The 13,026-nt window shown below is 37.1% G+C and overlaps 2 protein-coding genes across 3 annotated transcripts; both read right to left on the minus strand.

The window, feature by feature from the left end:
• Nucleotides 1-3,468: 3,468 nt before the first annotated feature.
• LOC125264138 (serine/threonine-protein kinase pim-2-like) lies at nucleotides 3,469-5,157 on the minus strand. The gene is made up of 2 exons (XM_048183362.1): nucleotides 4,156-5,157; nucleotides 3,469-3,872 (listed from the first exon to the last, which is right to left on the minus strand). The coding sequence occupies exons 1-2, from the start codon at nucleotides 4,412-4,414 to the stop codon at nucleotides 3,718-3,720; spliced, it is 414 nt and encodes a 137-aa protein (XP_048039319.1). The 5' UTR covers nucleotides 4,415-5,157; the 3' UTR covers nucleotides 3,469-3,717.
• A 2,906-nt stretch (nucleotides 5,158-8,063) lies between these two features.
• LOC125264998 (troponin I, fast skeletal muscle-like) lies at nucleotides 8,064-11,303 on the minus strand. Of its 2 annotated transcripts, none has more exons than XM_048184879.1 (7): nucleotides 11,187-11,303; nucleotides 9,306-9,341; nucleotides 9,153-9,189; nucleotides 8,953-9,081; nucleotides 8,729-8,818; nucleotides 8,473-8,649; nucleotides 8,064-8,381 (listed from the first exon to the last, which is right to left on the minus strand). In XM_048184879.1, exons 2-7 carry the CDS (start codon nucleotides 9,311-9,313, stop codon nucleotides 8,292-8,294), a joined length of 531 nt encoding a protein of 176 aa, XP_048040836.1. In that variant the 5' UTR covers nucleotides 9,314-9,341; nucleotides 11,187-11,303; the 3' UTR covers nucleotides 8,064-8,291. The 2 variants fall into 2 exon arrangements, with proteins under 2 accessions (XP_048040836.1, XP_048040837.1); XM_048184880.1 differs by having other exon boundaries at nucleotides 9,306-9,336; nucleotides 11,187-11,260.
• Between the last annotated feature and the right edge of the window lie 1,723 nt (nucleotides 11,304-13,026).

Raw genomic sequence — 13,026 nt, forward strand, 5'->3', positions numbered from 1 at the left:
GACCTGGTCGTAAGGTTTCTCAGAGGGGCTAGACGGTTGAATCCTCCCTGCCCTTGCTGGGTCCCGTCATGAGACCTCTCCACAGACCTTTGGTCCTTCTCGCTTAAGACTGCCTCTTACTGGCTTTAGCGTCAGTCAAGCGAGTTGTGCCCCTTAGGAGTGAGAGCCCACTCCACTAGAGGTATGGCCTCCTCTTGGGCGTGGTCTAGCAGAGTCTCTATCGCAGATATCTGTGTGGCGGCATCAGATTTTACAACCTGGACACCTCCGCTCTTTAAGCACGGATGTTTCTGCACTTGTAGCAACGCGCTATTGGATTAAGTTCCCCATAAGCATCAGTAAAAACTGACGCAATGCGAGTGAACTGTATAAAAAGGGGAAGTTATGGTTACTCACGTAACACTGGTTCCCTGAGATAACAGGGACGAGCATTGCATAGCTTGCCTTGCTAGTACGATGCCTAGCAAGTCATGCTAGTCGCTCCTCATTCAAAAGATTTGTCTGTGCAAAACACCATTTGTTTGTGCAGCGGCATAGACGTGAACCAATCAGGCTTCAGGATTTGGAGAAAACAGGAGTTTTCCCCATAAGCGTCAGCAAAAACTGATGCAATGCTCGATACCATTATCTCAGGGAATCAGGGTTATGTGAGTAACCATAACATTTTTATCTAAAAAAAATAAATAAAATTTCCCTGAAGATTTGTGTTAGAATAGCTTATAAGAATGTAATTCCCCGCAAGAAATTTTACGTTCCCAGAACATTCTCAGAATGTCCCCACTGGTGTTAAGGATGTTGCCTAGTAACGTTCCCAATGTGCTCAGAGACGGTCATGATGTGGAGTTCTTTTAAGGGTTGGGGGACGTTATTTGGCGGACCTTCAGGGAACATTCATAACGTTCTGTGAACGTCATTTAGGGAAATATATTTTATTTGTGATGTTCCCAGAACATCCGTGCTGACCTTGTAAAAAAATGTATTGAAAATTAGAGCTAAATTGACTAACAAAAGTGGCTGTTCAAACAAAAACAAATTTTTCTTAAATGTCTTACAAAAAAGTCTGAAGTCACTGTTATGAAGGCAGTGCTTGTTTTAGTTGGGGATCCTGACCCTTGTCATTTTAACTTTAATTTTTCTCCAATTGTTATAATTGTGTGTTTCTAAAGCATTACAAAAAAAAAATGTGAGGAAAATAAAAAATCTGATGAAAGAGTTGTAGCTTTTCTCATTATTGACGACTTCATCGTCATAAAGTGGCCTTAATGAATGATCTATGAATATTATATTGTATTGTATTTTAAGTCATGCAGACTCACACAGACATCAAGATTCTGCATATGAACCTTAAAGGATTAATCCACTTTTAAATAAACTTTTCCTGATAATTTACTCACCCCCATGTCATCCAAGATGTCCATGTCTTTCTTTCTTCAGTTGAAAAGAAATTAAGGTTTTTGATGAATACATTCCAGGATTTTTTCCCATATAGTAGACTTCAATGGGCACCAAGCAGTTGAAGGTCAATATTAGTTTCACTGCAGCTTCAAATTGTTCTACACGATCCCAGACGAGAAATAATGGTCTTATCTAGTGAAGCCATCACTCATTTTCTGAAAAAATTTAAAATTATATAAGTTTTAACCATAAATGCTCATCTTGAACTAGCTCTCTTCTTCTTCTCTATTAGAATTCCAGCAGTGTAGACACTGCTCAGTGTATTACTGCCCTCCACAGGTCAAAGTTTTGAACTAATTTTTATATGCAATAACTATTAGTTACAATAAAAGCGTTTAAATAATAAATATAGTATAGCCTCCAAATTGTGAATATAGTAACATTTGGATTTGAGCCAAATTAGAGAGGTAGCCTAGGTTATAACGCCGGTTTCTTTTGATTAACTGCTGATTAACATTTCTGAAATAAATATTTCTGTGAAATACACGTTAGGTTGCATAGAAGAAAGCCAATATATGACATATATCTACTGATCATAGACTGTAAAAAAAACTATGATATAGCAGCAGAGGACTGTTATTTTGTGAACGAACTGAAGATGACGTCAGTAGCTCAGTTTTGGATAATGTTTTGGATAGTGTAATGACCGCCCACATGTGGAAAACGAGTTTTGAAGTCGTGTTTCCGTTTTCTATCCGTGACCCGAAAAAACGAAAATCAAGCCAAAATCTCGGTTTTCCGTTTTTTTTTTTTTTACAAACGAAAAAACGGTAAATGACCGTTTTCTCGTTTTTGCTTATTTAATTTCAAATTGAGAAATAAACTATCAAAACGTACACGGACCGACCACCTTTGTTAATTATCGTACAGAGAATTTTAAAATTTCGTTTACATGATAAGATTTTTGTCTTATCAAAGGGATGCTTTTTGTCATTTTTTTCAACAAGGGGGATGCCAACCCCCTGCAACCCCCCTCAAATCAAGCCCTGCCTACAACTAACCATCGACCTTGCAAAAGAGCTGATCATGTAATCAGAGAAAATCTAAAAGAGATCTGAGATCTGAACAGGTGCCCATTTTGCCACTACTGCACAACATACCGATTGTGAAAGAATATGTGAATAAAAAACTTGCACTACTGACCAAATATGTATTTGCATATATTTGGAATGTATTTACTAACTTAGATTCATCATTAGTAAGAATTCAATGTTAAATTTGATAAATGAAATGTTAATTATATGGACCAATGTGTATTTTTTAAGTAGTAACAATGTATATGCACATAATTTCCCAGGTTTTAAAAAGTGTTATGTGTTATGTCCACATTGTTATCTGACAAAATGTCTGTTAAACTAGTTTTGTCAATAATTCAAAAAGAACCTAAATAACTAAACCCTATGTATCAATTTTTACAATAATTATATATATATATATATATATATATATATATATATATATATATATATATATATATATATATATATATCAACATATTACATTTATAGCATCACATACAAGTTCATCATAAAAAAAAATTACAGTGAACAGCTCCCTCTAGTGTCAAATGATAATGCTCTTTAAATGTCATCTGAAATTGACAATCTTGTCTCATTCTTCAGGCATGTAAACTTTCTTCTCCTGTGAAAACCGTCTTTACATATTGGGTTATTTCAGACATGCAATAAGAAAACTGAAGTGCTATGGTATTGGTCTGCAATGTTTACCAGTTGTAGAATGATTTTGTTGTTGAACACCAGTAATGAAAGTCAAGTAATAAAAAGATATCATATAAAAATAAAAAAAGAACTGTCTGTGCCTATGCACATCATTTAGAGAATCATAATATTTTAAATTGTTATTGGCTACTATTATTATTGACATAAGCAAGGCAAATTAATAATGATTAATAATATTTTGCATTATTGTGTAACTATCTGTAAATAAAGCTTGCTTTTATACAGATCTATCATGTTCTATCAGAGGTATTTCACTGAAATATGAAACAAAGCATGTAATGCCATAGTTTATTTTTGAATGTGTGGTGATGTTTCCTTCTGGAGTTCTTATAGTCATTCTGGGGCAGGAACAGGAACAGGAAACTCTGGGGCATCTACGACACACTACTGCTCTGGAACTGAGCAGCTCTGGGTCACGACAGAAACCCAGCAGTGAGCGTGAGGTCTGTGGAACATCTGTGGATTTCTGTGGAGGGAACAGCAACAGGTACCTCTGGAGCATTCAGGGACCTCTAGGACCCTGTCAACTGACCAACTGGAGTCGCAAGGAAAATAAGCTCTGGGACCATCTGGGGTGTCTGTGAGCTCTAGGACCTGGTGAACCGTGACAGGACACTCTGGGGAGCACTGGGACTGGAGCAGGAGCAAGATGGAAATGCAGTGGGGAGGTCTTGGGCACTGGGGTGTGCATGATATGAGAGCAAAATAATCAAAGAAAAATGTGGCAAACAAACGAACTATGTACAAAAACTATTTTCACATCCCTAGGCACCAATACCACAAGACGCAAATACTGCTGTCTCAAGCCCTAGAGGAAATAGATTTGTAAGTCTGAATTACTATCATAGATTTTTAAATGTACTCAATACTGTGTCATGTTCAATCAACAGCCTGTTTAGGATATGACATGACGTAACTCGTCACTACAGTTTAAGTCCCAAACAACTGCTATAATACGTACCACTAAAGGTGTGGTAAGCCGTTTCATACAGCAGGTCCCCACAGCCGAAATCAATTAGCGTCACGTCCAGTGTGTCCGTGTTCACTAATATGTTCTCCTCTTTTATGTCTCTGTGGAAAACACCTTGACTGCAGCAACTGTTTGCAGCTTCAACCACCTGCCGCATCACATGGCGTGCAATCTCTTCATTGAAGATGCCCCCACAGCTTTTCAAAAATTCAAAGAGATTGACGCAGGGCGAGGGCCGCTGCAGGACCATGATATAATGGTTGGGGAGGTCCACTCCAGCAATTTAATGATGTGGGGTGTACTGGGGCCCTTGTTAGCAAGGACTGTCAGTCCGATTTCCAGGGGAACGGGTTTGGGATGATCAGGCTAGAAGAAAGACAATTATTCATGATGGTTAGATGGAGGTGGTTTCCTAAATCAGGTTTTAAGCCAGTCTTGGACAAATGGTTGTCAATGTTTTCCTAGTGAAAAATAATTTGAAGTCTATGATTAACATTTATATACAGTTGAAAAAAGAGAATGAGAGCAGATAACAGAAAGCGCAGCTTACAATGTTGATATATTCCATGGTTTCCAATTTTCGAGCAAGTTTCAGAGCAACCTGATCAAAACAATTACTCAAGTCATTTATATTCAACAGACATAGGCCTACTGTAAAGTTCTGTGAATGTAAGATCCAGTCATGAATTTAAAACCATGTAAAGCATTGATCATTCTGATAGTTTAAACACTTCAAGTTTTCTAAATAATGTATATTAGACAAAACATAGGACTATATACTTGGGTTTCTCCAAATACACACACACGCATATTTATAAATATAAACATACCGGAAGGCTGTCAATGGAACAAACTACTCCTTCCCCCAGTTTATCGCAGATGTTGTACTTTAAGCAGATTTCAATTAAAAGAGATATAACTGTAGTTGAGATACAATTTAAAGCGGAACTCAGTAAGATTTGCGAAGCTCCCCCTACAGGTTCCTTCAGTGAATCACACTGTCATAAATACTCCAAGCGCAGCTCTGGACTACAACGACTACAACGCTCACCAGCGCAGTAGTTGTGCAAATACAGTACAAGAAATCTCGATGGAGGTGGGTAATTTTTGAAATTGTCTTATAAAGTGAGGTCGCTATGTGTATATTGAATTACCGTAAAGCATTTTGTCACTCTCATGTGAACGTGAACATGAGGCGAGATTGTGTCGGGTCGGCGCAGCTCAACTTGCAAGTGCTGTCTTTTGGCGTAGACATGCCAGAGGGGGTTAGTGCACGCCTCAAACACACCACTACAAGTCAATTAACCATCGTAAGGACTTAGAAAACTATTTATGAAGGTAAAAAAAGTTACTTAGTTCTGCTTTAAAACAGTTGCAGAAAAGTCTGTAGTGTTACTATTCTCAGTCTAAACAATGTAATTATTATACAAGTAGTTTCAATGGTGACTCTATGGAATATTTGTACTTCAAAAAATTAAATGGTTAGTACATGCAAAAAAGAAATTTCTGTCATTAAATACCCACCCTCATGTCGTTCCACACCCATAAGGGGCCGTTCACACAGAACGCGTCTTTGCGTCTAAAAACGCGAGACGCAGCGCTCGAGTCTCGAGTCTGGAGACGCACCTTTGAGACGTGATGCAATAACGACAATAACGGAAATAATAGAAATAGGCAAACTGCAGAATTTACAGATACAAGTTTTGACATGGAAAAAAAGAAAATAAGATAATAATGAGCGCCTCCTCCGCCATGTTGCCATTAAATAAAACAGTTGTCATGCCAACTCGCAACGCTTGCCCCGCCTCCAAGTTCTTCTGATTGGTCCACTGTTTTGGAACTGACATTGATGAGCTGCGCTGCGTGTAAAAGTTGAAATTCTTTTAACTTGACACGGCGTCTTAAAAACGCGGCGCTCATGTGTGAGGCGCTGCAAAAGACGCGAGACGCGAGCGTAACGGTCATGCACGTCCGTCAAGCGCGTGTTTACATAGAAAAACAATGGGAAAGTAGCGCATTGGAATAGAAAAACGCGTTCTGTGTGAACGGCCCCTAAGACCTTCGTTCGTCTTCGGAACACAAACTAAAGTATTTTTGATGAAATCCAAGAGGTTTTTTTTTTTTATCTCCCATAAAAGCAACATAATTACCATCATTCAAGATCCAGAAAAGTAGTAAAGACATCATTAAAATAGTCAACATGACTACAGTGGCTCAATCTTAGTTTTACGATGTGACAAGAATACTTTTTGTGCATAAAAACATTTTATAAAATAATGACATTATTCAACAATATCTTCTCTACCCTGTCATAAGCTGAACCTAAAAAAAAAAAAAAACTCTGGGAGTTCATCAAAAATATCTTAATTTGTGTTCAGAAGAAGAAAGACGGTCTTACGGGTTTGGAACGACACGAGGGTGAGTAATGACAGAAATTTCATTTTTGGGTGAACTAAGCCTTTAATTTGTCACACTGCAGGACTATTTGAGAGAAATGGAAACAAAGGTGATTAAATATTGGGAAAAAAAGCTAAACTTAAATACCTTTAGATCACCTAAAACATACTATTTCCTTTATACATAAATATGTAGATCTAAAAAAATTCATATGGTATTTGTGTGAAGTAGCCATAAAAACGAAAACGTGTATGACAAACTCACCCTCGATGCTCATGCTCACGTCGTCGTCCTGTTGTTCTGGGGTGCGTTTCCCGAAAGCATCGTTGGTGAACTATGGTCGTAAGTCCCATTGAACTCTATTGGTAACGACGGAACTTACGACCATAGTTCGCTTTGGGAAACGCACCCCTGTTTGAGGGGACTCAATCTCACCTTCAGACAGAATAACTGGACTGTTTTGGACAGGAGGTTGAAGGAGCTCCTGCATCTTCTGCGCCTCAGAAGATTTGAGGGCATCAGGGCTGCTTCTAGGAGGCTCCTGATGATCACAGTCCTCTACAGTACATGTGATGTGCTCTAGAGAAATCTGATCTAAAGAGAGGAATTTAGTCAAAAGATTAAATCATAATAAATATTCTCTAATATAGCCTATATAGTGACAGTAGTAAGGCGACAGTGATTTTTTTAAATGGTTAATTGTGCACATAAACAACTACAGTAATATATTGAAAATAAGTGTGAATAAATTGAAAAAGTTCAACACAATACAAAAGTAGTATTGTAAAGGGGAAATTAAAATGTCTGGGCGGGAAAGATTTCAATACTATATCAAAACATTACAGAGACAATAAGATGTTTAAAGCTATAAACTATGCTAATATTTTATTATTATTATTATTATTCATTGTTCTATTTATTTATTATTATTATTATTTTTTTGGTGTACAGAGCTCCAATATACAAAAAGGTGATGTGATTTACCATCAGTTGAGCTCCTAGAAGGTCCCGCCTCAGCCTCTTGCTCCTGATTCTCGCTCTGCTCCACTTTTTCACCCCAAGCTTTCTCACCCTTTCCAGCTCTGGGGCGAGAGAAATGGAAGCAGAACAGCCTCCTCCAAAACCTTTTCTTCCTCTTCTCCTCTCTCTCCTCTTTTCCTCCTCCATCTACCTCAGCAATACTAGCGCGCCTCTCCTCAAGCTGATGAGGATTTGGCGCGTTGGCGTTGGTTTGCAGTGGTGCACGTGGATGTGAATTGTACACACACTCGCTACCTGTCGCTTTTTAATTTCGTCCACAGATCTCCCCTTATTAACAAAAAGATACAGACAAAGAGAGAAGTAGAAAGTTAAGAGCATTTGCTGCTTGTTGCTAAATATAGGAAAATGAGGAAACCTTGCTCAGCCTGCTCATTCAGAAATAAGCACCATTGTTGATGATATTAATTCAGTTATGATGTAAAAATGGCAGCTGAAAAAAAAATCAATGACAGATGACAGAGTTTCTTTTCCCATTTTTATTTGTTAAGGTGAGCTCATGTATCATTCATGTAATACATGACATTCTGAATAGTATGATTAGCTTAGTTACTGTTGGCTTGTTGGATGTGTAGTTTGGCTTGTTGGATGTGTAGTTTGGACGCGAAAGCACTTTTTTGTCAGTGAAATGTGCAACAACGACAGCAGAAAGTCCATCAGAAATCAACTCCAAAAGTAAAATAGCTGCCTGTTTACGCCTCGGATTCAAACATCTTCTTCCTGCCGCCCATACCAGCCTTGTCCTCAATGTTCTTACGCCAATCTCCCACTGCATCCTTATCCTAAAATAGTTCACATAAGAATTATGATATTTAACACAATTACTTTGGCAGGTTTGGCATGAGTTTCTTGACTGCCGTAATGTGCGCTCACCTCCTCCTTGACCTCTTTCTTGACCTGTTTGAGGTTGGCTCTCAGGTCCATGGACACTTTGTGTTTGGAGCCCAGCAGGGCCTGCAGCATGGCATCAGCAGACATACGCACTTTTTTCAGAGCAGGTTTCTTGAATTTACCTATCAGATCTTGAACTTTTATCTTCAGATCCTCAATCTACAAAAACACACAGTGTCATTTGCTGAAAGTCAAACCCTCAATATGGATTAGAGAAAATAATCCATGGATTAAAAACCTCTTTGTCACTTTTGTCCACTTTAACAGACATGTCATATCTCTCCTCATCCGCCACATCAATCTGCTGATGAAGCTTTTTGCATAGATCCTGACCACATTGGAGAGAACATTTAACAACAGGGTCAAATACTCATTATACACATTATACAGAGTATAATAATCAATAATTATATACAGTATACTCATTATACAGAGAATAATAATCATTTTGTGCATGTGTACCTGTAATTCCTGCACAGAGCCAGGCAGAGACAGAGGAGGACATTTCTCTTCCATATAGTGAATTCTGTCTTCTTCTCTCTGCTTTACCTCAGCCTCTATCAGGTCCTTGGCTATTGCCAGTATCAAACTCTAGAACAAACAGTGAACAAATGACACATGCAACTTAACATCTATAAAGTGAACACAAAACTCAAATTTACCTTGAGATGATGCCGACGGCTTGAGGTCATCTTTTTTCTGTTAGGATTTTAGGGGAGAAAAAACATATTTCAGCACATTATAGATTTAGAAATGTATGTGTATTAGTAATTGACTTGCGAGATTTCCAGTTGAAGCTGTGTTTACAGACTTACTCAGACATGGTGGCAGGCTTGTTGTGCTCTTCTGTTCTGAAATATAGAGAACAGGGTGAGATTGTCTTAAAGGCTAATTTTCAAAGCATTGTTTGATGTTCAACACATTGAGCAGATGACAGACTCATTCAGTTTTACATGCCATCCTTTTACTGAGCTGCTCTCCAGCTAGTATATGTTACTTGGATTTATGCCTAAATGAAAGGCTGGTTTAAAATCAAATATCCATTTCATCCCAAAGCATTAAATTTTGCAGCACTAAACGAAAGCCTTAACAGTGTTGCTCTCTAAGCTCTTCTCTGCTGCGTTCATCACATACATCCCTTATTCAGTTACAGCCATTGAGTATTACTATCAACAGTCATCACTTTTAACAGCTATAAACAAGTCACACTCATTTACACTCTCATTCATAACACATAGAACATCCCACCAATCACATTAAAGAATATCAAGTGTCCGTTTTGTCTATTAATGAAGCAATTCATTTATTTATTCACTCATGCATAAATTATTTACTCCAAAAACCGACAAAAAAGGAATATTAGCTGACCATATTTAATACTGCTATACATATCATATAGCACCTATATGTTACCTCAAACTTTAACTTAGATTAATATATTTAATTAACATAATGCCCATAGTAATGTTAAACGACTCATGGATTTTATTATTACAGCTATAAATAGCAATATAACATACAGATGTTTTAGTGTAATTGGTGTAAAAATTTAAAATAAAATAAATTAAAATAAATCTGGGTCAAGTCAATAGGACTGCTGCTGTGTATCACCCATTACTAGCATTTAGCTGCATGCGGCATAAATGACAGTAAAGCAGAAAGCTGATCTCTGTGTGTAAAATTATCCAACGTGTTGTATCAAGAGCAAAGGGCTGAAGATATTCATCAGAAACTGTATCAGCAGCAGTTCAATCATACACAGGCTCTCATCTCTCTCACTGTTGCTCTCTCTTTCAGTAACAGCATTTAACATCCTCAGAGTAATATAATGTCTCTTTCTCAAAATTCCTAAAACACATATGTCCAGAATTCCATAAGATCTATAACTGGACTGTGGCTGCAGTGATGAGCCAGGTGATGGATTGACGGAGGCCTCGGATTTCAGGGTTATTGAAATGTTAGCACATAGCGTTCCCTCAGCACGCCATGTTACCGTATTATGTTATCTTGATTATGTCTAGATATTTTTCTAGATTTCAGAACATTTCCTACATTTAAGAAAGATTCAATGGTTTGAAACATTTAAATAAATGAAATACCGAGGCCTCATCAATAAGCCATTAACATTATGCTCTGGAGAATGGCACCTAACCCCAGGTTCCTCCAGGAGGACTATGCCTCACTTTAGATACAAATGTCTAATAAGACTCAACATTCTCTGCTTGAAACAAAACATCCAAGAGGATGCTTAGGCTTAATAATGAAAATACATAATTAAAAATCCACTTAATAAAAGAAAGGAAGCAAACTTCATTTACAAATGACTGAACATATTCCTTTGCTTTGAATCCCATCCTACACTTTTAAAAATAAAGGTTCTTTATTGGCATCTATGGTTCTGTGAAGAACGTTGAACATCCATGGAATCCATTGCACAAAAGGTTCTTTATATTGAAAATACTGGAAAGAGGCTCTTTAAGATCATTGAAATATTTACAGTATTACACTAGTAACAAAAATGGAACAAAAATTTCCTTTTGGAACCTTTATTTTTAAGAGTGTAACTCAATTCTCACAAAACACATCTATATAATCTATCTTGTTTCATAATGTCTTGTTTTGTAAATATGTATACAGTCATCATAAATCACTTCCAAAAACTATACAGCATGTGTAACAGGTCAGAATCATCTCACCTTTAAGAAAATCTGGGTTACAGGACAGACGAGGAACTGCGTGCGGCCTCTGTACTGAAAGAGGGTTTTGATAGCATTCTATGTTGGCTCAGCAAAACCCTTTAACTCTTTATGGAATTAGTGTCCAGTGCAGGCCAATGAGACTTCAAGCTGTTGAAAGCCAATATTACCCCTCCCAGCCTCACACATAAATAACCCTTGCTTTCAAGACTGTTATTCTTATTTTATTGCATATTTACTTTACTCATATTCTAAATGAGTTACTGCACTCTGAAAAGCATAAATCACCACAGGAGATCACATTTGCAATCAAAAAAACACATCTATAAATAAGCAACATGAGTAAGTGTGTGTTCTCATGGGTCAGCATCATTTTCAGCATCACATAATTAAATAATATAAACCTTTTGTCAAAGCACACTGACAAAGTTTTGTATTTTGTACCTTAAAATGATGATGTGACAAATTTTGAAGTACAAATGTTTTTCAAGATTCAAATATTTAAGGAATCAATGACAGGTAGTTTCGTGCAATATGGTTCTTCCATTAAGAAAAATATTATACAACATTTTTTAACACCATAAATACATTCCAAACAGTTAATAGCCAATTGTTTATCACAAGAGTTTGGTGTTTGGAGCAGTGAAATGTTTCGATATATCTAGTATTTATAAAATTTGTATGCTATGGCTCTGTCTTAACTGTACACTGAAGAAAAAATGTTGTAAGATTCATTCAACAATTTTCACTCAAACATTGCTAGTAAATTTTACAAATAATTACAAAGAAGTGGCAAGTAACACATTGAATTAAACTTGACATTCTTAAGTAGAAACACTGAAATTATATTTTCTTGTGAAACTTACTCCAATAGTATTTTTTTTTTTACAACTAATAATTTAAAAATATATATTTTTCATAGTGTTCTGTTGTCTTGCAGGTCCACATATTACTATTTTGCTAATTCCATCTATAAGCAGCATATTTTAGACACCACTGCAGTTCAGCAATTGCATAAAATTCACGACATGTGCCAAAAATATACTAGTCATCCTCAGGAGAAACTGTATCCATCCAGCCAGCCCGACCTTTCATTTAGTAGACAGTTTCCGAAGGATAGAATCTTTTTGCCCCTACAGGTGTCTAATTCCAAAAGGGGGGGGGGGGAGCGGGTGTCAAAGCTGTCGTCAACGTGTGTACATGTGTGCGAGTGGACATATTTATGAGTGTGAGTGTAGTGTGTTTGATGCTAGCTGTGTCTTTAAGAATGATCCCACTTTGAAAGCGCAAATGGTGCTGCCAATCCAACCCCAGCAGAATCCTGAAATAGTTAAGTCATGATGTCAACCAATTTTACCCATTAACACTTCCACATTAACTCTTTCAGCCCCAGCTATAGTGCACCGAGAAATATACTGTATGCAGAGACACAACTCAGCGGATAGTGCAAAATAGATAATTGCTCAGTAGGTCATTTTTGACAAGCTCATTTTGGCCATTCAGAGACTAGATGAAAGTAAAGTAGCGTCATGACCAGAGCAAAAATCTAATTCCTGATTACAGTACATATGATCATGCTGTGCTCATTCCTACAAAAAAAAAAAAAAAAAAAAAAACAGCTGTCATGTTATGAAAATACAACAGTTATTTAACCCTCTATGGTACGGTGTTGCCTCCAGGCAACATGGTCTATTTTAGTTTGTTTTTAAAAAAATAAGCCACCAATGGATTGATCAAACATATCTCAGGACAGACTAACTCAAATACTAATTAATAAAAGTGCAAAAAAGACCAAAACATGACCAACAGGGGTCCATTTTGTGTCCTGTTTCAGCACATG

The sequence above is a fragment of the Megalobrama amblycephala genome, linkage group LG3, assembly GCF_018812025.1.
Source record: "Megalobrama amblycephala isolate DHTTF-2021 linkage group LG3, ASM1881202v1, whole genome shotgun sequence".
NCBI lineage: Eukaryota > Metazoa > Chordata > Actinopteri > Cypriniformes > Xenocyprididae > Megalobrama > Megalobrama amblycephala.

Coding starts and splice junctions, on each gene's coding strand:
- LOC125264998 (XM_048184879.1), bottom strand. Junction 9,082..9,152: donor GCCGTCGGCATCATCTCAAG/GTAAATTTGAGT, acceptor TGTTTGTTCTAG/AGTTTGATACTGGCAATAGC. Junction 8,819..8,952: donor GCTCTGTGCAGGAATTACAG/GTACACATGCAC, acceptor CAATGTGGTCAG/GATCTATGCAAAAAGCTTCA.
- LOC125264138 (XM_048183362.1), bottom strand. CDS start 4,414: ATGGTCCTGCAGCGGCCCTCGCCCTGCGTCAATCTCTTTGAATTTTTG. Junction 3,873..4,155: donor GGCTTACCACACCTTTAGTG/GTACGTATTATA, acceptor TGCACACCCCAG/TGCCCAAGACCTCCCCACTG.